Here is a 26,802-nt window from a genome sequence, read left to right as displayed (position 1 = left end):
GAGGAGCACAGGCTCAAAAAACCAATTAGCCAACAAATAAACAATCTACTAGATTATGTGCAGTGCTTAGTCTCTCAGTCATGTCCAAATCTTTGTGATCCCAGGGACTGCAACCTGCCAGTCTCCTCTGTCCATGGGAATTCTCCAGGCAAGAATATTGGAGTGGGTTGCCATGCCCTCCTCCAGGACTACTGGATTATAGATTCCTATAGAAGAGAATTACTAAGTTATATGCAATAAGAGGGCTTCCCTGGTAGCTCAGCTGGTAAAGAATCTGCCTGCAATGCAGGAGACCCAGGTTTGATTCCTAGGCTGGGAAGATCCCCTGGAGAAGGGAATGGCTACCCACTCCAGTATTCTGGCCTGGAGAATTCCATGGATAGAGGAGCCTGGCGGGCTACAGTCCATGGGGTCACAAAGAGTCAGACACAACTGAGTGACTTTCACTTTCACACAATAAGAAATTGTTTTTAAAAAGTGAATAAAAATATTAGAAGTGAAGATATGGGAAGATATTGGCAAAATGAAAAAAAAAGAAAAGAAAAACAAGTAGAAATATTAGACATGAAAATAGTTAAACAAAAAAGGTGGGATAACTATGACAGACAGGAGATAGCTGAAGAATGAATTAGTGCTTTGGGAGAGAAGACTGAGAACATCTACCAGACAGGCATAGGAGTAGTCATACAACTCAGAAGTGTGAAGAGTCAGAATGAAAATCTCTTGTCTGTCTTCAAAATCAAATGTTAACCTCTACTCCCATACATTCCTGTCATTCTAAGAGAGAAAAAACAGAAGCAGAGGACACACCTTAATTAATGCTCCTGATGTGGCCTGACAGAGTGACAACAGAAACGACACACAGGAGGGTCCTCAGGCTTCATGTCCTCTCTCTCTATAGTTCTTTCTTCTTCTCTCTGTCACGGCCGCTATTATCCTCTACTTTTGCCTCCTTGTCTTCCACACAACGGCTAAGAGTAGTCATTGTAAAATGTGAAGATAGAGCTTGCCTCCTGAAAACCCTCTGAAGGCTCATCCATTCTCTGGAAATAAAATCTTTTTTCTCCTTCCCAGCCTCATCTCCTCCTGCTCTTCCCTCTGCTCACCCTCACTCAACGACGCAGGCCTTCTTTCTGTTCCTCAGGCATGCCAGGCAGTTCCCAGCTAAGAGCCTTGGCACTTGCTATTCCTTCCGCTGGGAAAGCTCTTCCCTACAGTATCTTCATGGCTGCCTGCTCCCCATTCTTTAGGCATCAGCTTCAGCACCGCCTCCTCAGACAAACCTCCCACTCAGTCACTTTCGATTGTAGTAGCCCATTTCGTCTTCTTCATAACATCTGTCATTACCTTGACATCATCTAATTCACTCGTTTGTGTGTATTTTCTGCCCTGCATCACAAGACTGGAAGTTCCCTGAAGGTAGGCACTTTGTCTGACTTGTTCTCCACAGTGTCCCCAATGCTGAGAAGAGTGCCTGACACATAGTAGGTGGCCAATAAACTATTCGTTGACTGACTGGTCGCTCTAGCTGGACTGTTTCCTTAAGGCCCCGTTGTTAGAAAATTGGAGGAAAAAAAATGGTTCCACAAAGCTGCAAGCTGTCAGAGCCTCAAGGTGTACAGTTTGCTTTCCCGAGCAGTATGAAATATTTAACGTTGGTCTGGCTGAGATTCATCTCTCCTATCACCTGCACGTCTGAGGAGCAGAGACGATTTAGCTAAGGGTTTCATCAGTCAGATTCCATCCAGCACTCATTTGGCTCAAAAAATGTTTTTCTGGAAAATTACCAGATGGGACCTCGTACATAGAAAGCCCATTGCTTTAAAGCCCCGCCGAGCTGACAGTGCTGCCCTGGCTGGGACTGATGAGTCACAGGCCGAGGAGAAGGGGATGTCAGGCCCTGTGGACAGTGACACACAGCCTAGCGGTGGACTGCAGCTCTAGTCCTTGTTTTCCTTGAGCTGGGGCTTCTTTCTGTTCTCCTGACAACCTGCAGCCTGGATTTGTCAGTGAAAGAGTATTTCATCCCCGTTCTTCTGTTCTGGGCTTCCCTGGTGGCTCAGCTGATAAAGAATCCACCTGCAATGCGGGAGACCTGGGTTTGATCCCTGGGTTGGGAAGATCCTCTGGAGAAGGGAAAGGCTACCCACTCCTGTATTCTGGCCTGGAGAATTCCCTGGACTGTATAGTCCATGGGATTTCTATATAGACTTTTGTAAGTCATGCTGCATTCCCATCAACGTTTAGAATTTGTTTTCTCTTAGATATTCTCAGTATGGCAGACACTGTTGGTTACCTTCCTAATAGCCATCCCTGCTTCGGCCTGATTTGGTTCATCCTCCTGTCCCCTAGGTCCTTCAGGGTGGGTCGGGGCAGGGCACAAGCTAATCTTGGTGGTCCCATTATTCTGGGCTGAGATGCCATTGGTTTAGGGAGGACCATGTGAAGCAATTCTGGCCAGTGAAATGCAAGGGGAAGCCTACTGTGGGGTTTCTGAGTAAGGTTGCTTGCCTTTAAAAAGAGATTATCCTAAAAGATCATGTCCAGTTCTTTGCAATCCCATGGACTGCAGCCCACCAGGTTCCTCTGTCCTTGGAATTCTCCAGGCAAGAGTACTGGAGTGGTTGCCATTTCCTTCTCCAAGGAATCTTCCCGACCCTAGGATCAAACCCGGGTCTCTTGCACTGCAGGCAGATTCTTTACCAACTGAGCTACTAGGGAAGCCCTTAAGAAGAGATTCCCAGAAAGAAACTTCCCTTTTCTTTCCTGGATGTTGTCATGTCTGTGTGTGATGCCTGGAACTGCTAAAGCCATCTTGTGATGATGAGGGGAAAAAGGATAGCTGGGAAGAAGGACTGAAAACACTTGAGTACTTGATGATGATGTTAAGCCTCCAAATTAACAGAATTCTAGATTTTTAATGTGAACTAATCAATGTCCTTACATATAAGCCATTTTGGTTGGAGTTTTAATGTGTAGCTGAAAGCACTATCTCTATATCTAGTAACTTACCAGTAAAAATGTCAATTGAAATAGAAATATGTCAGTCAATATTACTAAATGAATACTCTGGTCCATGTATAATAAATAAAGGTTCTGTTCCTCAAGGAACTTAGTCTTATTCAGTATTTCTTACAAAGAAACTTTTTACAGGGGTTGGGAAGGAAAGGAAGGTGCTAAAATGAAGATTCCTTGGCACCACTATAGACCTATTCATTCATAATTTTGATGGTGAGGGGAAGAACAAGAATATGTATTTTAGGGACTTCCCTGGTGGTCCAGTGGTTAAGACTCCATGCTTCCATCACAGGGGATTTAGGTTTGATCCGTGGTCAGGGAACTAACATCCCACATGCCTCAAGGCACAGACAAAAAAATAGAAATAAAGAATGAAGCCACTATAGCTTAAAAACTTTAAAAAGAATTTGTATTTTAAATAAACACTTAGATGAATATATTCTAATGACTGAGCATCGCTGATTTATTTAAGACTCGTCCAGTGGGCAGTGAGACCAGTGCTTCTAACTGCGCTACAGTCCAGGCTCACCAAGGGCCTGTGTGCCCTCACTCTTTGGATGTACTGGCAGCTGGTGTCAGGGGTGTCTCCAGAAAGGGCATTCTATCCACAGGATTATATCTGAGGAAACAGACCTAAGACAGGAGAGGCACCAGCGGAACAGGGCTGCCACCTCTGCTCAGATGCCAGTCTGCGGTCCTGCCTTCAGGATTGGCCTCAATATTGTTGCTCTTTGGTGCCTGGAGGGAAGCCTTGCAGGGCAGCACCGGTGCTATGTGAAAGTGCTTGCCTGCAGCCATGGAACTTTTAAGTGGCATATAAATGATGAACTGTAGTTACTTGTTTTCTTTTGATTCTTAATATTTATTTTTAAAGCTTATTTTATGGTTTAGTGGAGAATGTTCCTTTTTGAAATTTCTTTTCATGCCTGAGATATAGTAAATCTCATACTATGAGATAATTGCCGGGAGCCAGCATATTGCATATTGAGTGCATATTGCGTATTCAGTGCAGCACTTTCCACAGCATCATCTTTCAGGATCTGGAATAGCTCAACTAGAATTCTATCACTGCTGGGAGCCAGCATGAGGCACTCCGCCCATGGCAAAGGTCATGAGGAAGGAGGCTCGGCATATGCAAAGGCAGGATCGAGCCTCAGGAGTCCCCCTGGAAATTCTCGAGCATCTACCCCCAAAACCAGAGTCTGCCTACTTTCTGCTTTGTGCTTTCACCTACACCTCTGACTTTACCAGGGGCTGTCCCCCACTACCTCTCTCTGAAAAAGAGTTAGCTTACAGCTCCAGTTAATAATTCCTGGGTGTGACAGTGTTTCAACCTACAAACTCCTTTGGAAATCCTCTAGCCTGCCTGAATAGGTTTTTCCGGCCACATGTGATTGTTCAGAGCCTCCCAACTGTGAGAGGCAGGAGATGTTCTAAACTGTCTAAACACAGATTCCTTTGAGTAGTTAAAAGATTGATTAGAAATTGTATTGGTGAAGGGTTTTTCACTTATTGGGCCAATGTTTGCTGCTAAGTCTCCATACTCCTTACCTACTGTGTCCTTGGCAGTGTATTGATTGATATAATGGGTGTATAGAAATGTAAGTAGTAGCCTCAATGTTTGTAACCTTGGACCCTTGAGTTAATTCTTTTCTTGATTGAGCCCACCTCACCTTTGCCCTATAGGAATGCAGCTTTGTCCAATGCTTTTTTGGAGGCTGGTGTCTGACTTTGGAATAATCACCTTTAGAGAAAAATAAGTTTCTTAAAATGTTAACAGGCCTCCTGGCCAGAAGATGATGTAAATCACCTGAACTTTTGCATATGATAAGTTTGAAAGCCTGACTTCGATTAGGACCAGGAGCTGCTGTCCTTGCATGACTCCACCCCTTCCCCCATTATCCTCTATGCATAACTTAAGGTATAAAAACTACTTTGGAAAATAAAGTGCGGGCCTTGTTCACCGAAACTTAGTCTCCCCATGTCTCTCTCTCTCAAATTTGGCTGAGTCTCCATCTGGAGCGCGGAACCCGCCATGCTTGCTAATTATGCCTGGGCTCCTAAGATCCAACCGGGGAGGCCTCAGTGTCTCCTCTCCTTCGGGAGAACGGAAGGACGCCTGCGGCCTACGTAAGTGGTGCAAACTTCTTGTCTTGAAGTTTTATTGGTCTCCCGTGTAAACCAAGCTACTCAGCCTCTTTTCTCCACTGAATTTTCCTACTGAGCTATCTGCATTCTATTACTTTATATCCTTAATTAACGTTTAATTAAGCAATTGTTTCCTTATCCTCGCCTACGCCGTCTCTCCTTCGAATACCCTGGATCAGCCGGGGCTGGACCCTGGCAGATAATCATTTGTTAATGATGTTTAATGGGCTTCCCTGGTGGCTCAGAGGGTAAAGCATCTACTTGCAATGTGGGAGACCTGGGTTTGATCCCTGGGTTGGGAAGATCCCCTGGAGAAGGAAATGGCAACCTGAAACACCAAATGATGCTCTGTTTAGCTCTACTTGTGTGATCCCTATCAGATAAAGAGAGCTTAAATATATATATTTCCTATTTTTCTGCCATAAGGAAAGAGAATATTGCTTTCCAAATGACTTTCATAAACCAATGACTGGAGTAACATCCAACACATGAACATTCTGTCTTCTGAGAGAGATTCCTGGTAACACTGTTGTTCAGAACATCAGATCATCCAAAAGTTTAAAAACTGAGGCTTTTCACTAGTAACAAGATGTGGTTACCCTGAATTTGAAAAATTCACTGCTTTATTAGTATATCATATCAGTGAGACTTGTGTATCTAAATTTAACTGTGAAAGGAAAGATAGAACTGAATATTCCATACTAGCACAGATGGAGTTACTAACCACAGGAGGAAGTATTCCTAGGGGGCCTTTTCAGAGGGATACTTGGACTTTACATAAATCATTGATTATGTAGCTGACAACTGAGTCTGAACAGATTTTCCACAAACTCTGAGTTCTGTTTCTCTACGGTTCAGTGTGACTTACACCAGCTGTGCTGTTGCTGGCAGATGCATCGGTACAGAGTGACTTTCATGTCTCTGCCTGTTCTGTTCTTGTGACTAGAGCACTAAATTTACTTAGGAGACTTGGAAAACCATTTCAGCAACCTGTAACATTCAAGAGACAAAAATTGGAAAATTGAAACTCCTTTCTAGAACACAAAGGGGCATAGCTGAAGAGAATTTTCATTTCTGTGAGATTTATTCTATGACTGGTTACATTCTCAGTGCATATAGTCTGGCAAACAATAGTGAAATAAAGGGACATTTCAGAGAATACTTTGCTGTGTCACAAAAATAATCCATGAGTATGTGCGTGGAGTGATGGGATTGAAAATGTATTTTCTATCATTTCCCGGTTGCTTTGTTCCTAACCGTTGCCCTGTCAGATGGTTTTGGAGGCTCTAGAAGTCTCCTTTGCTGACTTTTACACACAGGGCTGAAAGCTGGAGGTGAGTGAGGGAGGCAATTTCAATTTTAAATCATCCATAACAGGAAGAAGTGGCCCAGTGGGGTTGGGTCAACCCTGGCCTGCGTGGAGGAACCAGGAAAGGAAGGGACTCTAAACAGTGATGCCTCTGAGAAAAGGCTGGAGAAAGAGACTGGCTGTGGACTTTTCCCAGATTCAAGTTACGTAGTATGAGGCAAACTCCCTGTGTTCAATAACATTTTCAGTAAAATTACAGACTTCGTAATGTACCTGTTGTGATTGGCTTTCTGGTGGAGACATTCAGGCGGTCAGGTGTCCCTGAGTCTCTGTGTGGATGGGGGCTTGGTGGACATCTGAGTGACCCAGGGAAATACATGGACTGCAGCAGTGAGTTGTTTTGATGGTACCTGGAGTTCTTACAGCGTTTTGTAGTGCTCTTGAAACCCTGACCCACATTACCTTGCTACTGTTGGGATTTGTGTGTTATTTATGGGAGTCCCCAGGGGAAATAAGACTCTCTGTGAAGTGGGAAGACTGGGGGTTCAAGTTCTGCTTCTGCCACTTAATATCCTTCACCCCTAATAAGCAGTCCAGAAGAGAACCCCTTTATTTGTCCTATGGAGATAACTCCTGCCCTCCTGAGTTGGCTGAAGTTGATCAATTTACCTAATGTATCTAAAGTGAAAGTCACTTAGTTGTGTCCGACTCTTTGCGACCCCATGGACTGTATAGTCCATGGAATTCTCCAGGCCAGAATACTGGAGTGGGTAAGCCTTTCCCTTCTCCAGGGGATCATCCCAGCCCAGGGATTGAACCCAGGTCTCCCACACTGCAGGCGAATTCTTTACCAGCTAAGCCACAGGGGAGCCCAAGAATACTGGAGGGGGTAGCCTATCCCTTCTCCAGCAGATCTTCCTGGTTTGATCTTCAGGAATCGAACCAGAGTCTCCTGCATTGCAGGTGGATTTTTTACCAACTGAGCTATGAGGGAAGCCCTAATGTATCTAAAGTGCTTTGTAATGTCAACAAGGGTCACACATGTGTGCTCTTATTATGATAATTATTAATGATTAGATGGTGTTATGGGAAAAGATATGTTCTAACCCCTAGCACCACAGAACATGACCTTGAAGGTCATGGCACATGTGACTAGTCACACTCATGGGAGTTGGTGGGTGCCTGAGGCAGTTTGACTGATGTCTTTATAAGAAGACAGCCGTGTGAAGGCAGAGACACCAGGAGGAGACCATGTGAAGACGGAGGCAGAGACTGGAGCCGTGCATCAAGGGGCACCAGGGATTGCTGGCTGTCACCAGAAGCTGAGAGAGATGAATTTCTCTCAGAACAGTCTCCCCAGAGCCCTTAGAAGGAATCAACCTGCCATGCCTTGATTTCATACTTCTAACTCCTGGAATTGTGAGGCTAAACGTCTGCTGTTTGTGGTACGGTGTTGTTGCAGCCCTAGGAATCTGATACAAATGCTAAATTATTTGAGGGGAGTTTCTAGCCCAAGAGAAATGTAAGGAATTCATTATCACATGGTTTGATGTCTCCATAATGCTTATAGTCAACAGAGCACTTTCACAAACATCCATTCATCTCATCCCTGCAACAAGTCCTTGGTATAAGTAAAATTTTTCTTAGTTTAGGTGGAAAATAAAGCTTGAAGATTATCAGTAATCCAGCCAAGAAATATCAGCCTGCCCCTTTGACTCTCTTACCTACATCACAGCAGTTTTATTTAGACCAATTAGTACTTCTCCCTGTTATATTTATATATATATATAATTTATATATATAAATTATATATTTATATAAATCCCTGAGTTATTCTCAGAGATAAGATATATTTATTCCTCTGAAATATAAATATACATGTATATATATACTCAAGATAAATATATGTATTTGTAGATATAAAGCTATATATATATTTAACTGGCATACATATTTACACATGTATATTCTTCATATATAAGTATACAGTCAAGATATATATGTTTCTATATGATGTTATATATAAATTGCATATGTATAATTATATTCTCTGCATATATATATGTATATATATATATTTAGCTTGCTTCCAACATTATGTCATTTTTCACCCCAGTTATATTTCCTGTGCTTGGCTCACATCTCTCCTTGGAGTCCTAAGGATCCTCTCTGTGGTCCAGGGGTTGGAGGAGCATGCTGTCTGCTCTAGAGAACTGAGGCTGGCCTTTGTCTGACTTCAGCTCAGTTCTCACACTAGCTCTTGGGTGTAGGGAGAATTCAGGGAGCCTCCTGGGATAGGAGGGAGTGAGCTTCGTGTGGGCAGTTCTGCCTTGATTGACATGGGAGTGTTGTGGGTAATGCCCATTTCCTGTGGCTGCTTCCACCTGTAGCCAGAGTCTTGCCCATTACGGGGGTTGAGGATGCTCATGGAGATGATGCCAGAGAGAGAATAAAATACTGCACTGTGGCTGACAGCAGTGCCTCCCAGGCTCAGCTAAGATGTGAATCCAGGCTGCTGAAACCCCATGGGTGGACACCATGGAGGAAGATCAGATATAGCTGCATACACATCTTCCACACTGCAAGGGATGGACTGGAGACAAAGATATCCCAGAATTCTAAGATGTCCCAGGGTGTGTGTGTGTTGAAAAGATAGCCAGCAGAGGGTGTGGATAGCCAAGTGGTTAGGGAAATAGGCTTTGAGATCATGGAGACACAGATTTCTGTGTTTGAATCTTGGTCTGTTGTTGCATTGTGTGACCGTGGGCAAGTACTTGACTCCTCTGAACCCCAGTGACTTCATCTTTAAAAAAGCAACACTCTCCACATCTTGGAGTTACTGTGAAGATTGAACGAGATAATTAACACAGAATGAAACCCAGAAGCTTACTCTGGTGGCTCAGACGGTAAAGTGTCTATCTGCCCACAATGAGGAAGACCCAGTTTCGATCCCTAGGTCAGGAAGATACCCTGGAGAAGGAAATGGCAACCCACTCCAGTATTCTTGCCTGGAAATTTCCATGGATGGAGGAGCGTGGCAGGCTACAGTCCATGGGGTCACAAAGGGTCGGACATGACTGAGCGACTTCACTTAAGAGCTGGAAACGTTAACACTGCATATGGTCAGTGGGGCCAAAAACCTGTGCAGGGTGGGAGGGTTCTGCCAGGTAATAAACAACTTGCTCACAACCCAGAGTGCCCTGTATATCTTTTTTTCGTAAGCTATGCAGACTATTTTGAGCTTTCTCACCTGAGAGCTGCTGCTGCTACTGCTAAGTCGTGTCCGACTCTGTGCGACCCCATAGATGGCAGCCCACCAGGCTCCCCTGTCCCTGGGATTCTCCAGGCAAGAACACTGGAGTGGGTTGCCATTTCCTTCTCCAATGCATGAAAGTGAAAAGTGAAAGTGAAGTCGCTTAGTCGTGTCCGACTCTTCGAGACCCCATGGACTGCAGTGCACCAGGCTCCTTAGTCCATGGGATTTTCCAGGCAAGAGTACTGGAGTGGGGTGCCATTGCCTTCTCCCACCTGAGAGCTAGTTGCCCTCAAAGATGGATATGATACTGCCAAATAAAACCCAAGATATCTCCAACCTAACATGACCTATCCCATGAAACACTCAGTCAACAGTGTTTTTTGTCTTCCTTTCTTGTGTATCCTAATGTGAAATATCTGTCTTCGCGTGGCAATGAGAGTGATGCATCATGGTATAATAAAATGTCTGCCACGGTCCTAGGAAGAAGCGTTGAACATGACTATATTCCAGGCCCTGAATGTCCTATTCGACTTACAAGTAGAGCTCATTAATCATTTATTATTTTGCCCATTTGGCTCACTTAGAGTTTTATGTATCCAAATTTTAAATACCATTCTTTGGCTGTCACCCAGATCTCCATCATCCCCAAATGTACTCCTGAGAGCATCTCTGAGATACATATTGGCTCTAGCTCAGCCTGGACAACTCCTCAGTACAAAACAACTTCATTTCTTTGGGCCAGAGAGCATCACAGTTCAGGTTTATAGCCCCTCCTTTTTATTCCAGTCCTCTTTGCCCCTGTGCTGTTCTGACACACCACAGGAGAGTTCCACCTTAGCAAATTTGCTTCCCCTGTATGTGCATGTGGCCCACTCCCTCATCTCCTGGTTTTTGCTCAAATGCTAACTTCTCACAAGGCCTCCCCTGGGCAGATGATCTAACAGTGTGAATCTGTTCCTCTTCCTAGAACAAATGTTCCGTGAGGGCAGGGTCTTTGTTCTGTTCTGTTCACTGAAGACTGTTCAAGGGCCTGGCATGTAGTATATAGTCAGTAAATATATATAATCAGTAAATATTTGCTAGGTGAATAAATGGCTATAACCATTTTGAAGACCAGGAACCTAAGGGATAGAAGAGACCTTAAGAGTAATTTGATTTTGTGGCGAGATACCCATTTGTTTTTTTCAGGAGATTCAATTGAAGAAAATGAAAAAGTAATTTATGAGCAGAATTTGTTTTCCACTCCAAATGAAATCCTGTGGGGGAATAATGTATGCTCTTAAATCTTAACCACTTACTTCATTACATAAAAGAGTGCTTAGGAGTGTAACTTGTGGGCAGAGTTGAGAAACAGCAAATAGTGGTGACTCTAATCTGCATTCTAGAAATGAATTCTGAATCTTACCTAGAACTGAGACAGCCCTTGGGACTCAGGCGCTTAAAACCCCACCCCATTTTATAGAGGAGGCAGAGACTGCCTGGAGAAAAGACATTTTCATTTTCTTAAGGTCACATAGCTGATTACTGGCAGATTCAAGAGTTGGTGCCTAGCCACCATGCAATGCTCCTTCTACCAGCAGAAGAAAAAGGTGTTGGTGCTTCTCTGCTTAATTAAACTTAAATGAGCGCTGACTGCACTATCATGAAATCAGTGGATGTCTGTTCATTGCAAATCTATAAACACATGGGGAAATCAGAATTATTTACTGCCTTTAATAGAATGTCACCATACTTGTCCTAGAAATGATTGCAAGCATTCCGCCTCCCCCTGCTACATGGATTATTAATACGACCTAACATTTAGCAAGCACTAATAGTGTGTGGGTGTTGCTCCAACTGCCTGAGGCTGAGAAGAGCCGTGTACACGCTAGGGCTGTCTGCCTTTTTAATGTGCTTATCTGTAGCCAAACTCTGTTCATAGAATAGGCATTTATCCCCCTTGCTGCTGGATTTTTTTTTTTTTACTCTTTTCAGTTGTTTTTATTATTTGTTTTTAGTATTACCTATAAATATGCCCACATAGATTTATAAGGCAGAGCCTCTGAGAATATGTAATATATATTCAGACTGTTTAATGAGTTTTGTACTTGTGTGAGTACTCTGCTTCCATATCAATACATTTGTTACCACTCAATGCATACTATCACTTGAAGGAGAAAGTTATTTTAAAAATTGTGTTTATGTGTATTTTGTTGGATTCGTTATGTCCATTTAAAACATCCAACTGATGATTGAAATGCCCAAATGCCATTTTGCTTTTCCAGTTAATCAGAAATCTGCTGCTCTAAGCAGAGCCCTAAAGATTCAATTGCTCCATCATCATTCTCCATTACTTTTGTCAACTATAGCTCTGTAGGAATTGAAATTCAATGCATCATGATAGGCTGTTGAGGGTCCCTGCCTTTAGGGAGTTTGCAGTCTTCTCTGGGAGGTTAGAGGAGAGAGACTGAAAGAAGACCAGCCATCTCAGGTGGTAGATAGAAGGCTCTTCATATATGACTTAGACAGCAAGAGAAGGGATGTGGGGGAGATCAAGGTAGAAATGAATCCTGAGGTCATCGTGCTTTGGCTTTGAATCATTGAATCCATCTTCCCCTTTGTTTCAATTTTGCTTTCTCTGGAATCCAGGAAATGGCAAAAATTTCTTTGGATTTCTTTTTAAGTTTGTTGCCATCTTCCAGGGATTTTCTCTCATCTTCTATGATGTAAGTCACCAGCCCGAGCTAACGAAATGCACTTGGCTTCACATTGGAATTTGACAGAAGAATGATTTCTATTCTCTATTTGTCATGTGGAGAGTCAGATGGGAATAGGTCTCTGTGTTCTCCTTGGCAAGGTTAGCTAATACAGCCAATATGATCATTATTTTGTGCATGCCACCTTCATTGTCCTTAACGAAGAAAAAATGCCATCTATCCATGTGTCTTATTTTTAAACATTAAAAAAAAACACCCTTTCCTCTTGTTTGGTTTAATTTTCTCTAAATTATATCCTCATCATCCCATAAACAAATATGAATTAGGGGTAGCATGAAAAGAAGGGCTAAAAACTGTGCTTAATCTACTTGGAATACATTAAATTGACTAAGAAACAGGGAAATTCTTAATGGTGAACATTCTGGAATATTTGTGGCATGCATGCATGCTCAGTCACGTCCAACTCTTTGCAGCCCCATGGACTGTAGCCTACCAGGCTCCTCTGTCCATGGAATTTTCCAGGCAAGGATACTGGAGTGGGTTGCCATTTCCTCCTCCAGGGGATCCTCCCTATCCAAGGATCGAACCCATGTCTCTTGCATCTCCTGCATTGGCAGGTGGGTTCTTTACTACTGTGGCACCTGGGAAGCCACTGTAATATTAGTGATTTTTAAGGTTTTATTGGCTTCATGGTTAAAAGTAGTTTTAAAAAGAAAATCCAGTATTTTTACTTTTCGTTTGGAATCATTTAATTTGTTCGATCATTTCTTCCCCCCTGTGGTCATGATGTATATTTTAGGATCAGAATTATCTTAAGGGTACAGTGAGTGGGTCTTAGAGTTTCTAGTTCAACCTCTTTATTTGGCAAATGAGAGAACAAGCCCAGAGACACAGGGGACTAAGCATGAGGTCATGCAGAAAATTATTGGAAGGCCTGACGCTAAATCCCAAGTGTCCTGAGAACTTTAATGGGGACATCAGATCACACGCCTCTGTGACACACTCAAATGGAAACTCAAACTAATATGTATTGTCCTGTGATCCTGACTTGTCCAAACTAAGATTGTTTGGACAATGTGCATGTATTAATTGCATATTTCCAAGTCCCCGGAGTTGCCGCTCTCTGTAGACCTTCCCTGGATGAGATTCAGGTGTGGTACTGTACATAGCAGAAACAAAACGTTCTGATGATTGATTTAATATATTTCAACATTTCCTGAGTTTTTATCTTGAAATGTTAACATATTCATTTGATTTATTTTGAAAGTCACGGTTAAGTATATCTTATCTTGTCATATGTCTTTCATTGCCTATGTTGTGTTATTTTATTTATAAATCTATATGAAACTGTAGGGGCTATTTAAAGAGGAAGCAGTAAAATTGGCACGTTTTGTCAATCAGAGAGGAATAAGGGATGTTTGCTTTCCTGACATGGTTTAATGTGGTCCTTCTGAAAGAAGAGAACTAGTTTAGATAAACTCAAAGATCTCATTCAGGCCCTTTAATTTCTAATGTAATCATCACCCATAGTTAAAACTGTTGTAATTCAGACTTACTTGTCAACATATTCAACTAGATCTGTAGAATTCTTGGTTGACATTATGGCCGGAGAAAATCTTACCTGAAACAAAGGTCATGGGTTTAAAATGTATCGTTAGCTACTTTACAGGGAAATCTTATCCATCTTATGATGTCTTAATTTAAAACAAAATCGACGCTATAGGCCACAGATCATTAGCTCAGTTAATCTTGCACGTGCCCCATTTGTACCGCTAGAGGCTAAAACCCAAATCAAGTTCTGGGAAAATTCTGGACAGTTGCATTTCATATATTGGGTACCATAGTCAAGAAAAACTTTCTGGAAAAGTCAAAACCATAGATTGTTCTTAGATGGTATTTTAATGAAATAGCAAACGATTATTGGCTGGGTTACTAAAGATGTCTTCACAGAGTGAATTATTCCTGACCTGGTAAATTCCAATGGGAATCAGCTAATTTTAAAAGACAAAGCCAAAATCTAGAAAACTTGCCTATTCAAATAATTTTGTTTTCTAAGAAATCTGTCAGAGTCTTATAGTCAATGAGAAATAAAAGTATAGAGCACAGATTTGTACATAATTTCTAATGTTAAACATAATTGGCTGTATGGACACCACTAATTCAATAAAATGATACTAGAAACTTCTACTTGCATGAAAATTCATTTAATTTTGTAGCATTTCTAGGAGGAAAGAGGTTACCAAATGTACTTACTATTTTGCTTATATTGAAAATGTTTTAAATATTAATGTTCTTTTATTTTTTAAAATTAAAAGAAAAAATGAATTTACCATCATTTTAATAGCCTGTCATTGAGCTGGATTCAATCTGGAGAGTATGAGTTGTATTCCAGTTAAAAACTTAAATAAAATATGTTCCTAGGGTATTTTTTCTTGGTTTATGTTATTAATGACTGGAATGGTGAGTAGAGTATGTTAAAACCCATGACAGAAATCATTCCTTTTGCAAATGCCTTAAGAATGACCACATCTTACTTCTTAATTTAGGGCTAAAGAAACGTATTTGAAAACCTCTGTCCTCCAACAAAACTTAAAAAAAAAGAAAGAAAGGTATATTTGTTTTCAAGGAGGCTAATACAGAACACCTGACAACAGGCTCTCCTGTCCAGCCCACTCACTGGAAGGAACCAGAAAAAGCTTGAGGCTGTGCAGATGGAGCCAGTGAGCCATTTAACTGTGCTTCAGGCCCTCTCTGCCCAATGTTGAGTGGAGTTTGCCATGAGTCTGGTGCTCCAAAGCCAGGTCTTCGCCAGAGAATGGACTTATTATACTAATACCCTGAGCACACAGATGTCTGTGGTATGGAAACCATCCCAGCTCCTTAGAGAATGGGACTGGTCTTCTGCCCTGGTTGTGTTTTCACTCTGGATTCTGGCTGGAACAGTGCTGTGCCATGGGCTCCTCACCTACTTACCGCCAGCTCTTTCCTTCTCACCTCTCCACGGCTGCAACCCAGCCTGGGGGAGCTTGTCTGTGGGCTGGTCCCTGGCCTCGTATGTTCGGCACCTCCTAGTCTTTTGTGAGTACTTGTGGAAAGAAAGACTGCGATGTATATTGTGTCCAAGGATGATGACGAATTGGACTATTGTCTTCCTTTCTTCTTTTGAAGTAAAGCAATTGGATATATATCTGTTTTATCTATTTATATTTTTAATCAGTTTTATTTTGCTCATTTTTAAGTTTTGCTTTGGAAGACAGTAAACAGCATTCTCTTAAAAGCATACCTACAAGTCACATACTTTTAGAGTAATAAATGTTAAACCTGACAATTCAGGGAAATTTGGAAAAATATAGAAAAAGTAAAAGATACAGGAAAAACAATCCTAGAGCAAAAGCTGTTAACATTGGGGCATAACCTATTTACTCTTTGTGCACTTTTTTAGGTATTTAAGTTTTTATATTTTTGCTAGTTGAATATAGGAGTCAGCTATCCCACTGGATTGAATTGAATATAGGAGTCAGCTATTCCTATAAACTAAGCATAATTATATCAAAATTGCCTCATAAACAACTGTGATTATCACGGGATATTTAAAAGTATTAGTTTTCATTTGTTTAGTAATAATGCTTTACAACTGAATGGACTATAAAATATGTTCACAGATATGATGTAATTTCATTCTTGAAACAGCTCTGTAAAGTGAGAATCATTAACTTATGGATAACAATAGTTACCTTAAGTAACTGAAATCCTTCTTTATTAGAGAAAAAAATTTAAGATGATTATTTTTATAGGTGAGAAATCTGAGGATCAGAGAAGCAAGGAACTTACTCAACATCATGTAGGTGATGATAATGGTCAAGCTGAGTCCTTCCTAACCTGCCTTTGCCTTAGAGGCTCATTCAAGCTCCACATCTTAGGATAGGCCTAATCAGCCCATTTCACATAAGAGGAGGCAGAGAGTTTTTAAGTAATTGTCTGAGTCATGCAGCCAATATGTGATACAGCCAGATATATAGATACCAAAAGTCATTGCTTGACATTGTGCTAGCTTTCCAGTCCTCTTCCCATCACAAGAGGCTGTATCCACTAGTCAGAATTATAAAGCAAAGTCTGAAAACACTGCTTATTTGAGTGTTTTTTTAAAAATGAATGGGGAAGATACGACAAGTACATAACAATAAAAATTTTATTTAGTTATTTTCTTTTTGTTAGAGAGAACATCCACACTTTGAGTTCCTTTTAAATCTTCACAAAAATAAATAATGATCAAATTTCTAGCTCCCCATATTAAAAGTCAGTCCAATGAATGAACCGAGAAATTGAGATCATATTTTTTGCAGCTTGTGCTGGCCTCAGTCATTTTTTCAAAGCAGAGCAAACAGGAAAGGTGAGAGAGTGAAAAGGAAAGCAACTCTTCCTGGACTCCTGAGATCTCTCTAAGCAACATTAAGCTTTAAAGAAGCTGAACAAAATATCTTATTTTTAATATGAATATCTAAGAGTACTTGCTTTCTTTTCTTGCTCACTGGCTGAGCCAGGAAGGGGGCCATCAGGTTCTTCTGGCTGTTCCTTGGCAGAGGCAGTCGGGGAGGCACTTTTGTTTATATCTGTCTCTAGGCAACCAGAATGCTGAATCAGATCAGGAACTACCGCAAATGAAGTTTTTGCAGTGGTGGCAATTGTTTATTTTTTAATTGAGGGCAGTTTCTGAACATACAGTGAAATTTAAGGGGAGGCTTCTCGTTTGTTTCACACGTCTTTCCCTCCTTCCTCTCCTCCCCAGTTCTCCCCCAGGTCCGTATCACACCTACAGAACAGCTTATCACCTCGGATACTGCCACTGGACAGTCAGGAAACTCCTAAGAGGCGCTCATCTAGGTCAGACTGATAATAGGCAATGATTCCTCACCCCATTGTGCTGAAGCCTTCTGAATACCTACTTCGGGATTTATTACCTTGTTTGTATGTAAAAAGAAATATAAGTAAGCTAGTCAAGAATGAGTGGAGAAGGAAATGGCAACCCACTCCAGTGTTCTTGCCTGGAAAATCCCAGGGACAGGGGAGCCTGGTGGGCTGCCGTCTATGGGGTCGCATAGAGTCGGACACAACTGAAGCGACTTAGCAGCTTAGCAGCAGCAGTCAAAAATGAGACATGTAGAGTCCTTGAGTAATCCATGAGATAAATACCTGAACTCATGACGCTTGATTTCCTGACTTTATTTTTTTGGAAAGGGAACAGAGGTTTTTATTTTCTCTCTCTGAAAGCCAGAGTACTAAGGAAACTTGATTGCATCCTGACCAAAGTCTTCATGTTTCTGGGGCATCTTCCTGGGGTGGCCCAGCGGCATTGTGACTGCAGGAAGGAACTGTGATGTCGATGGGGTTGGGGGTCCTCACACTTTAGGTCCTAGGTTTAGGGGCTTCAAGTGTTTTCCTTAATGCTCACTGTAGTAAAAATCTCTAGGTCCTTCCCACCTCTTTGTCTCAATGGGTGGGAAGTGGTTATTTTTAGACCAACATTTCACACCCTTCTGCTTATTTCCCCTTCAAAGTTTGAGAAGAGACCAGTTTCCATCAGATTAAACAAAGAAATGAGATGCTGCCATACTCCCAAATCTTCTTCCCCAAGTATGTTAAGGCAGTTAACTCTTCTTGGGCTCCAAAATCATTGCAGATGGTGACTGCAACCATGAAATTAAAAGACGCTTGCTCCTTGGAAGAAAAGCTATGACCACACGAGACAGCATATTAAAAAGCAGAGACATTACTTTGCCAACAAAGGTCCATCTAGTCAAAGCTATGGTTTTTCCACTAGTCATGTATAGATGTGAAAGTTGGACTATAATGGAAGCTGAGCACCAAAGAATTGATGCTTTTGAACCGTGGTGTTGGAGAAGAAGACTCTTGAGAGTCCCTTGGACTGCAAGGAGATCCAACCAGTCCATCCTAAAGGAAATCAGTCCTGAATAGTCTTTGGAAGACTGATGCTGAAGCTGAAACTCCAATACTTTGGCCACCTAATGGAAAGAACTGACTCATTGGAAAAGACCCTGATGCTGGGAAAGATTGAGGGCAGGAGGAGAAGGGGTCAGTAGAGGATGAGATGGTTGGATTGTGTCACCGACTCGATGGACATGAGTTTGGGTAAGCTCTGGGAGTTGGTGATGGACAGGGAAGCCCGGCATGCTGCAGTCCATGGGGTTGCAAAGAGTCGGTCATGACTGAGTGACTGAACTGAACTGAATGGAACTCCTCCAGGACGCTAGGTAGAGCATTACAAAGAATGCTTCGGTGACGGGTGGGGTAGACAGGCTTTGTTTGGTTGTTTGGCTTGTTTCAAAAAGATGTGGATTGTTTTAGCTCTGAGATACTTTCCTGACTTTTAAAATTAGAATTTGCATATTTTGCTAACACCACTTGGCCCTCATAAGCAGAAGTGATGTTACTGGCTGAGTCACTTTTCACTCGATGGTGCTGGTTTGCCTTGCTCTGTGGGCGTGCATGACGTTCAGAATACGAAGTGACAAATTTTGATCCCATAGAGAAAACCATGCGTGATTTTGGCTTCACTGGTGTACCCTCACTAAGTCCTTAAAGCTTACAGATACCATTTCATGGTCTGCAAGCAATCTAAAGTGCTGGCGATGCCGCTCATCATCATTTTTAGAGGGTGCCAAGTGAGACTGACACACCAGTAACAGAGCAGGTGGTATCGTGTTAAAGGTTAGAACCCTGACTTCTCAGTCTACTGGCAATTTACTTTGGGCAAAATTACCTCCCCTCTTCAGGCCTTAGTTTTCTCATCTGTAAGGGGAGCTAGTAATATTGCTTTCATAAGGTGGTTGAGAGGATTCAGTGCAATGATACACTTCAAGTACTCAGCTGAGTGCCAGGCTGGGGCTCCACTAAAAGGCAGCTATTATTAGTGATTATTTCTCAAGGTGCCAATTATCCAAGAAATGAGAGACTGTGTGAGAGGAAGACTGGATTTGACCTTGTTAAACAACTTCTTACAACTCTTTCTCTTTTTAAATTCAGCAAATCCATAGGATTTGCTAGAAAAATGGGCCCCAAATGAAATGAGAGTCTAACTTGTCTGTTCTCTAAATGGCTGCTTGTCTTTTAATAGAAAAGTGCAAGTAAAATACATGTACCATTGAATTCCTGCCTGCCCTAATGTGTAGGAAAATCCTTCTCGGAAGTCAATGATCTTCAAAAATGCGTCCTTATCTAGGGCTACCAAGAATATAGCCTAAAGTAAAGAAACCAATGATGTTCAATTTCCACCTTAAAAACTTAAAAATGACATTATGTTCTGGTATTATTTTTTAATATGCATAAGTGAAAGTCTTTCAGTCGTTTCCAACTCTTTGCGACCCCATGGAATATACAGTCCATGGAATTCTCCAGGCCAGAATACTGGAGTGGGTAGCCTTTCCCTTCTCCAGGGGATCTTCCCAACCCAGGGATTGAACCCAAGTCTCCCACACTGCAGGCAGAGTCTTTACTGTCTGAGCCACCAGGGAAGCCCAAGAATACTGGAGTGGGTAGCCTATCCCTTCTCCAGGGAATCTTCCCAACCCAGGAATCAAACTGGGGTCTCCTGTATTGCAGGTGGATTCTTTAGCAACTGAGCTATCAGGGAAGCAGATAGAAGACAAATTTTTAAATATAATTTTATTTACTCATTTATTTTTGGCTATCCTGGGTCTTCATTGCTGTGTGGGCTTTTCTCTAGCTGCAGCGAGCTGGGGCTACTCTCTCATTGAGGTTCATGGGCTTCTCATTGCAGTGGCTTCCCTTGCAGATCACGGGCTCTGGGGGCATGGCCTTCAGTCATCGCAGCACGTGGACTCAGTAATTGTGGCCCATGGGCTTAGTTGCTCCAGGGCATGTGGGATCTTCCCGGATCAGTGATTGAACCCATGTCCCCTGCATTGGCAGGTGGCCTCTTTACCACTTGAGCCACCAGGGAAGCTCTGATTATTACTTTAAATGTAGGCATAAAGGAATAATCTTGAGATGTGGTCAGTGAAGACAGAACTGCTGTGTGCTATTGTGTACTTCACAACCCTAGGGGGTGCCATTCACGCAATTCAGTTCAGTTCAGTCGCTCAGTCGTGTCTGACTCTTTGCAACCCCATGAACTGCAGCATGCCAGGCCTCCCTGTCCATCACCAACTTCCAGAGCTTACCCAAACTCATGTCCATTGAGTCGGTGATGCCATCCAACCATCTCATCCTCTGTCGTCCCCTTCTCCTCCCACCTTCAATCTTTACCAACATCAGGGTCTTTTCCAATGAGTCAGCTCTTCGCATCAAGGGGTCAAAGTATTGGAGTTTCAGCTTCAACATCAGTCCTTCCAATGAGCACTCAGGACTGATCTCCTTTAGGATGGACTGGTTGGATCTCCTTGCAGTCCAAGGGACTCTCAAGAGTCTTTTCCAACACCACAGTTCAAAAGCATCAATTCTTCACTGCTCAGCTTTCTTTATAGTCTAACTCTCACATCCATCCATGACTACTGGAAAAACCATAGTCTTGACTAGACGGACCTTTGTTGACAAAGTAATGTCTCTACTTTTTAATATGCTGTCTAGGTTGGTCATAACTTTCCTTCCAAGGAGTGTCTTTTAATTTCATGGCTGCAATCACTGTCTGCAGTGATTTTGGAGTCCCCCAAAATTCACAGAATACTGATGTAGATTTTCATGTTTGTTAGGCATAGCAAAATTTTCAGTCTCTTGCCTTACGAGTTTTCAGGCAGATGTCAAGAAACGTCCAACTTTCTCACAAGTGAAAGTCAAGGAAAGGTCTTGAGAAAAAAGTGCCTATTTCTGACTCACCCACGAGTGACTGTGGGCCACTGGCCATCCCAACTCAGAGTGTCTGCAGAGTGCTGTGTCCTCTGCTGAACTGGACTCAACCAGCACGGGGCCACAGCAGCTAGTAGTCATTGGAAATTTCCTCCTGATTTCCTTTTCCTTTTAGGTCACCTCTCGCCTGTTGTCCTAACTGCCCTCAGGCCCTCCTTTCTGGAGAGATCTCTGTGGACCTGAGGACCTCTGCTCACTCCCTTGCTTCTTTGCTGGTCTTAATTCAAATGTCACTTTTCCAAAGAGACCTTCCCTGACTCTCTAAAACTTATTGTTTCCTCTTATATACACACTTCCCATTTTCTGCTATATTTTCCTCTTTAGCATGTATCTATCTAATTGGCACTTACTTTGCTTACTAATTGTTTCCTATGCTAGATTCTTAGCTCTTGGGGGCAGAAAATTTTATCTCTTTTGTTCGCTCCTCTGCCACGGTGTCTAGAATAGTATCTGGCCCATGGTAAGTGCTCAATAGTGAAAGTGAAGTCGATCAGTCGTGTCCGACTCTTAGCGACCTCGTGGACTGCAGCCTACCAGGTTCCTCCGTCCATGGGATTTTTCCAGGCAAGAGTACTAGAGTGGGGTGCCATTGCCTTCTCCGAAGTGCTCAATAAGTGTATGTTAAATAAATGAATAAACGAAGTCCATGAACACATGTGGACAAAATTCTGCCAAGGAGTTCAGAAATACAGGTGACAGCGGATGAATGTGGTGTGAGTTGTAGAGGAGCTGGCATCTCACCTGAACTTTGCAAAATGCACAGACTGGAGGTCCCTAAGGTCTGAGTGGCAACTACAGAGTCTGACTCCTCTCTTGCCTCCCCCCACCACCCCCCTGCCCCTCCATAGCCCCACAGACACCTCCAGGGGCTCTTACTGTCTAGGTCCCTATTGACACTTGGAGAGAGGAAAGGTCTCTCTCTCTCCATCACTGAACATTTCTTGTCCTGTCCTCTTCCTGCCTGACTTTCAGCCAGTTTCTCTCTTAGAAAGTGTCTAATCAATTCAGCATGGCCTTTACATCCAACAAGGGACAATGCCTAAGTCCAGGTATTGCACACATCAGTATGTATAAAGCTTGCCTGGAGAGCCTCTTAAATTGTAGACTCCTGGGAGGAGTTCGCACCCTCACAGGTTTCAAGGAAGCTTGTTTTGATTAGAAACCCAAGGACCACACACTGAACAACTCAAAGAATGTAATTTCTAAAGGTGGCGTCCATTCCTGTGAAACCTACAAGGAGCCTACTTCTGGCTGGGGAGCCTCCTCGATATTTCTAAAATTGCTACTATATTCCTGTAAACTATCAACTGTCTACCTGCCTGCCAGTCTGCTATCCATCCATCAGCATCTTAGATTCTATGTCTATGTGGATTTTCCTCCTCTGCAGTGATGCTGGAGGAGCTTTCTCCTTTCAAAACAACTTCCCGGAGTCCTAATTACCATCTGCACCTCCTCCAAGCCTGAACCACACCTTACCAGAAGTCTCCCCTCAGGTGCCAACAGGCAGTTTCCAGTCAAGCTTATCTGGTGTTTATACCTTGATAAATATCCTCCCACCTCTTAGCAAGGCTCTCTTTGTCCCTTCTCTGGTTCCCTGTTACCACTTCTGTCTCCCCCACCTCTGAACAAACAGCTTCTCCCCAGATACCTAATTGCAGTCCAGCTCTAAGGTGAATTCCCACCTCCCTCCGCTGTGTTTCCTGCCTCCAACCCCCACAACCTTTACCTGTCTTTGGCTAATGCCAGCCAAGTCAATTGACTCACCAAATTAAGTCAATTGACTCACCAAATTAAGAACTTTGGTAATTTGCAGTGGAATAAAATGCCAAGGGAAAAATACACTCTGGAGATGTGAATTCATCTTTGTATAGAGTCTGCCACATGTTTTCACATGTGCAAACAGGGTCCAGGACAAACAAAACACAATGACTTAAAAAAAACTACTGTGGCTGTTAATGACAAAGGGTAGGTAAGCTAATCGTTCAAAAACAATAACAACCGGAGTGGCAACTTACTGTGTTCCTACCAGATCCAGGGACCATGAGTTTCTGTGGAGGCAAGCAAAGCTCGTGCTCATTGTTAAATCGGTATACAGAATCTCTGGGAGATTGGACACAGAATATTTATTCTCGCTGCTCTAGTCGCATGACTTATTTCCCTCATTTCTCTGTAAAAATCTCTTTTGCTGAAAGGATGCTTCTTGCTCTGCCAGGTGCGTGCGCCTCCTGCATTTAGCAGCCTGTTTTCAAAAACCTGAGTTCCACATCCCGAGGGCGTCGGCTCTCCAGGCTCAGGGCCTGCTGCTCCAATGACCTCCAGGAGCCTGTTTTTGTTGTGTGGTGAGACCAGTGTCCCCAACCTTCCAGCCTCACGCCAGCATCAGAGCTTCAAGGTGAACAGAAATATCTGTTTGAAAAGCGTATAAATAGATTCTAATCTCCAAATCAATGAATGTATTTTTGGCCCTAGATGTCTACACATTTAGCCAAATGGCTCTAGGACAGAATTTAATATTGTATGTGTTGGTTTCGTCAGTAGAGAGGGTAATGAAATTCACGAGGGAAGTTTTTCCGTGTTCTGGGAATACCTTTATGTCTCACCATTAAGGTATATGAGGTTCTGTTCTGTGCAAAGCTTACCTCTGGGGCCCATTCCCTCAGTGTGTGCTGCATACTCACATCCTCTTATGGCTAGGATGCCTAACCTTGTGAGCATTTGGGCATCTTCCCTTTGCCCTTCTTCTTGGGCAAATAGCTTGGCTATCTTTTTTAAAGTTAAAGTGAAAATAGTTTTGTCCAGTGTACTTTTTTTCCCCCTAGAAATTTGTGGTCAGCTTTTCATAGGCATAAAAATAAATAGTCCAAACTGGAACCTTAGGGGATGAGAAAACATTTACTGAATGCCTACCACGTGCAGGGCATGGTGTATGTGAATTTCTATGTTTATAGTTCAGTTAATTCTCATAACAACTAAATGAGCATAGTATCCCATTATATAGGTACAAGTTGAGGAACCTTCTGAAAGTCATACAGCAGTGTGGCTGACTGAAGTCTGTGCTCTTTCTATCTTGCCAAGCTGCTTATCTTTGAAGTCTCTATAGATCTTCATCCTTTCCTGCACCCTGCCCTTCTTTATGGCGTCTCTTCTGCCCCTTGCCAGTCACCTTGTGTTTTAGACATTTCAAGCTTTCTGCTGAATTCATTCAGTCGTTGAATTCCTCGTTTACTCTGTCAGTCACATAAGCGTTCAAACGTTTCTTGGGTGATTTCTAAGTTCTTTTCTAGATATATAGCAATGAGTAAAACATAAAAAAGTCCTCTGATATTCTAAAAGGCAAGGTACAGCAAGTCCATAGGCATACGCATTAAAGATGAAGCATGCTGAGTGCAATTGTAGAGGAAAGCAGAGGTGTAGCCAAGCAGAACTCTTCTACAGTTACCCTCTCTGAAATTGTTATTATAATAATCCTTATTATTCATCATCTGAAATAATCATTGTACACTTCGATGGGCTTTTAGCCTTTTTTCTATGAACATATACATGTATGTGTGTGTGTGTACTGAAGATCATATTATATGTATAATTTTATATGCTGACTTCTCCATTTAGTCTTAATGGTATGTTATATTTGATATTTTACCTGTTATTACATATTTTTTAAAAAATAGGATTTTAATAATTGGCTAACCATAATTCTATTTAACTGCTTCTTCATTTTTGCATATTTAGGTTGTGGCCAACTTTTTAGTAATGATAATACAGTGATAAAATTTTATATAAAATCATTTCATATACCTCTGTTCTCTAAGAAAATAATGGATCAAAGGGTGGGAATATTTGTGAGAATCTTGATACACATTGCTAAACTGCCCTGAAAAAAATTATATTTTTGCAAGGCAAATTGAAAATGTGTAACAGGAGACATAAAATTTCTATACCCAAATGTGGAATTTGTACATCTTAAAATATATTCTGGGGAACTATCCAAAAATATAGAAAAAAACTTATAAACACATTCGTCATGGTGCTAAAATAACTAAAAATTGGTATTTGTTTTAATTGTCCAATATGAGAGAAATGCTAAGAGTATTATTGTATAGAACTTAATTAGGACTACCATTAAAAAGTGTTTATAAATGATTACTGATGATATGTAAAATGTATATTTACAATGTTCAGTGGAAAATTGAGACAGAATGTTACATATAGTTTGATTTCAATTATGTTAAGACAAATTCCAAAAAGAATTTTATCCAAGTTTTAACAGCTTTTTGGAGGATTATGCATAATTTTTTCCCTTCTTTCTGGTTTACTGTATTCTTATTAATATGAATTGCTTTTATATTTGAAAAAAGACTGAGACAACTCTTCCTGTGTTGTAAAATTGTTTTCTCCCCCGATTTCCTTACTGATGTCAGTTTGGAGATAAAATTTCAGTCCTAGTTTCCTTTTCTAATGGTGTGCACCAGCTTTTGCATTTTGTTAAGAAATCATGCTAGAAATCACAAATTTCCTGGCTGCAGGCTTCTTTGAAATGAGCAGGCTGAAAAATGCCTGCTAATTCCAGAATGCCTTCACAGCTTCCACCGGCCAGATCTGGGTATGGGATCTGAGATGAGGAACTGTGGTTGAGTTCCTGACTTGTTCAATTCCCACGTCTCTTAGAAAGCAGCAGAGAAGGTTCCTGTCTGATCCGCTATTGATCACTAGAGAAGCCGACAGGGAGGCACTTTCAGAGCAGAATATTCAGCTTCAGGATGAGGAAGCACTTTTCACTCTAGGTCTCAGACTCAATTTCCATCAGTCAATAATTTGTTTCAGACTTTAGTCCATGTTTATTTTTTAAGATGGAAGACAGCATTATTTGATCTGACAGCATTATTTGATCTGACAGCAAAAATAAATGTCTTGAAGAGGATTCACTAGGAGATGTCTAACATTTTTTTTAAGAATTGAGGAGTCTCTGTAGTTATTTCTTATATTTTAAATTCAATTTCCATATTTATGCATATACACTTCTACAACAAAAGTGCATAAATGATATATTTTTCAAATGAAGTCTTTTTTTTCCTTTTCCTTTTTGCTTCTTCCTTCCCTCAGCCCTCTCACTCATGTGAACTACCTACCATGGAGCCTTGGTAGGAGATCTGTGTATCTTCAGAAAATGTCAAGTAGATTAAAACGCCTCTTTCCTACTCAGATTTTTTTGGGGAATGTTAAACTTCATGTTAGCCAGGTTTGAGAGCTCTGTGGCAATGTCTTCTCATTAATAGCTAGTTGGTGTTACCACTATACTCAGAGAAGTGTTATCTGATTTTATGTTAGAATTGAAGATCTGAATGTTGTTTCTGGCAAGTGAAGAGATTCTTTTTTATACTACCTCAACTTTAAAATGTTCAAATAGATGTTCTTTGACTTAAAAAATAAAAAATACTTCCAGTGGGCATTTACAGGGAAGGGCACAAGGGAGCTTTCTGGAATGGTAGAAATTTTCT

The 26,802-nt window shown here is 41.7% G+C and overlaps 1 protein-coding gene across 1 annotated transcript in view; it reads right to left on the bottom strand.

Moving 5' to 3' along the window:
- Positions 1 to 17,742, bottom strand: part of FAM81B (family with sequence similarity 81 member B) — a 57,588-nt gene extending 39,846 nt beyond the window's left edge. The window contains exons 1-3 of the mRNA XM_061424416.1: positions 17,618 to 17,742; positions 16,940 to 17,043; positions 13,984 to 14,048 (exon numbers count right to left, since the gene is read on the bottom strand). Of these exons, the coding sequence (XP_061280400.1) occupies positions 13,984 to 14,048; positions 16,940 to 17,043; positions 17,618 to 17,627 (179 nt within the window). The 5' untranslated portion in view covers positions 17,628 to 17,742. The remainder of the gene's footprint in view (positions 1 to 13,983; positions 14,049 to 16,939; positions 17,044 to 17,617) is intronic.
- Between the last annotated feature and the right edge of the window lie 9,060 nt (positions 17,743 to 26,802).

The sequence above is a fragment of the Bos javanicus genome, chromosome 7 (genome assembly GCF_032452875.1).
Source record: "Bos javanicus breed banteng chromosome 7, ARS-OSU_banteng_1.0, whole genome shotgun sequence".
Lineage (NCBI taxonomy): Eukaryota > Metazoa > Chordata > Mammalia > Artiodactyla > Bovidae > Bos > Bos javanicus.
This window is presented reverse-complemented; position numbering and strand designations above follow the sequence as displayed.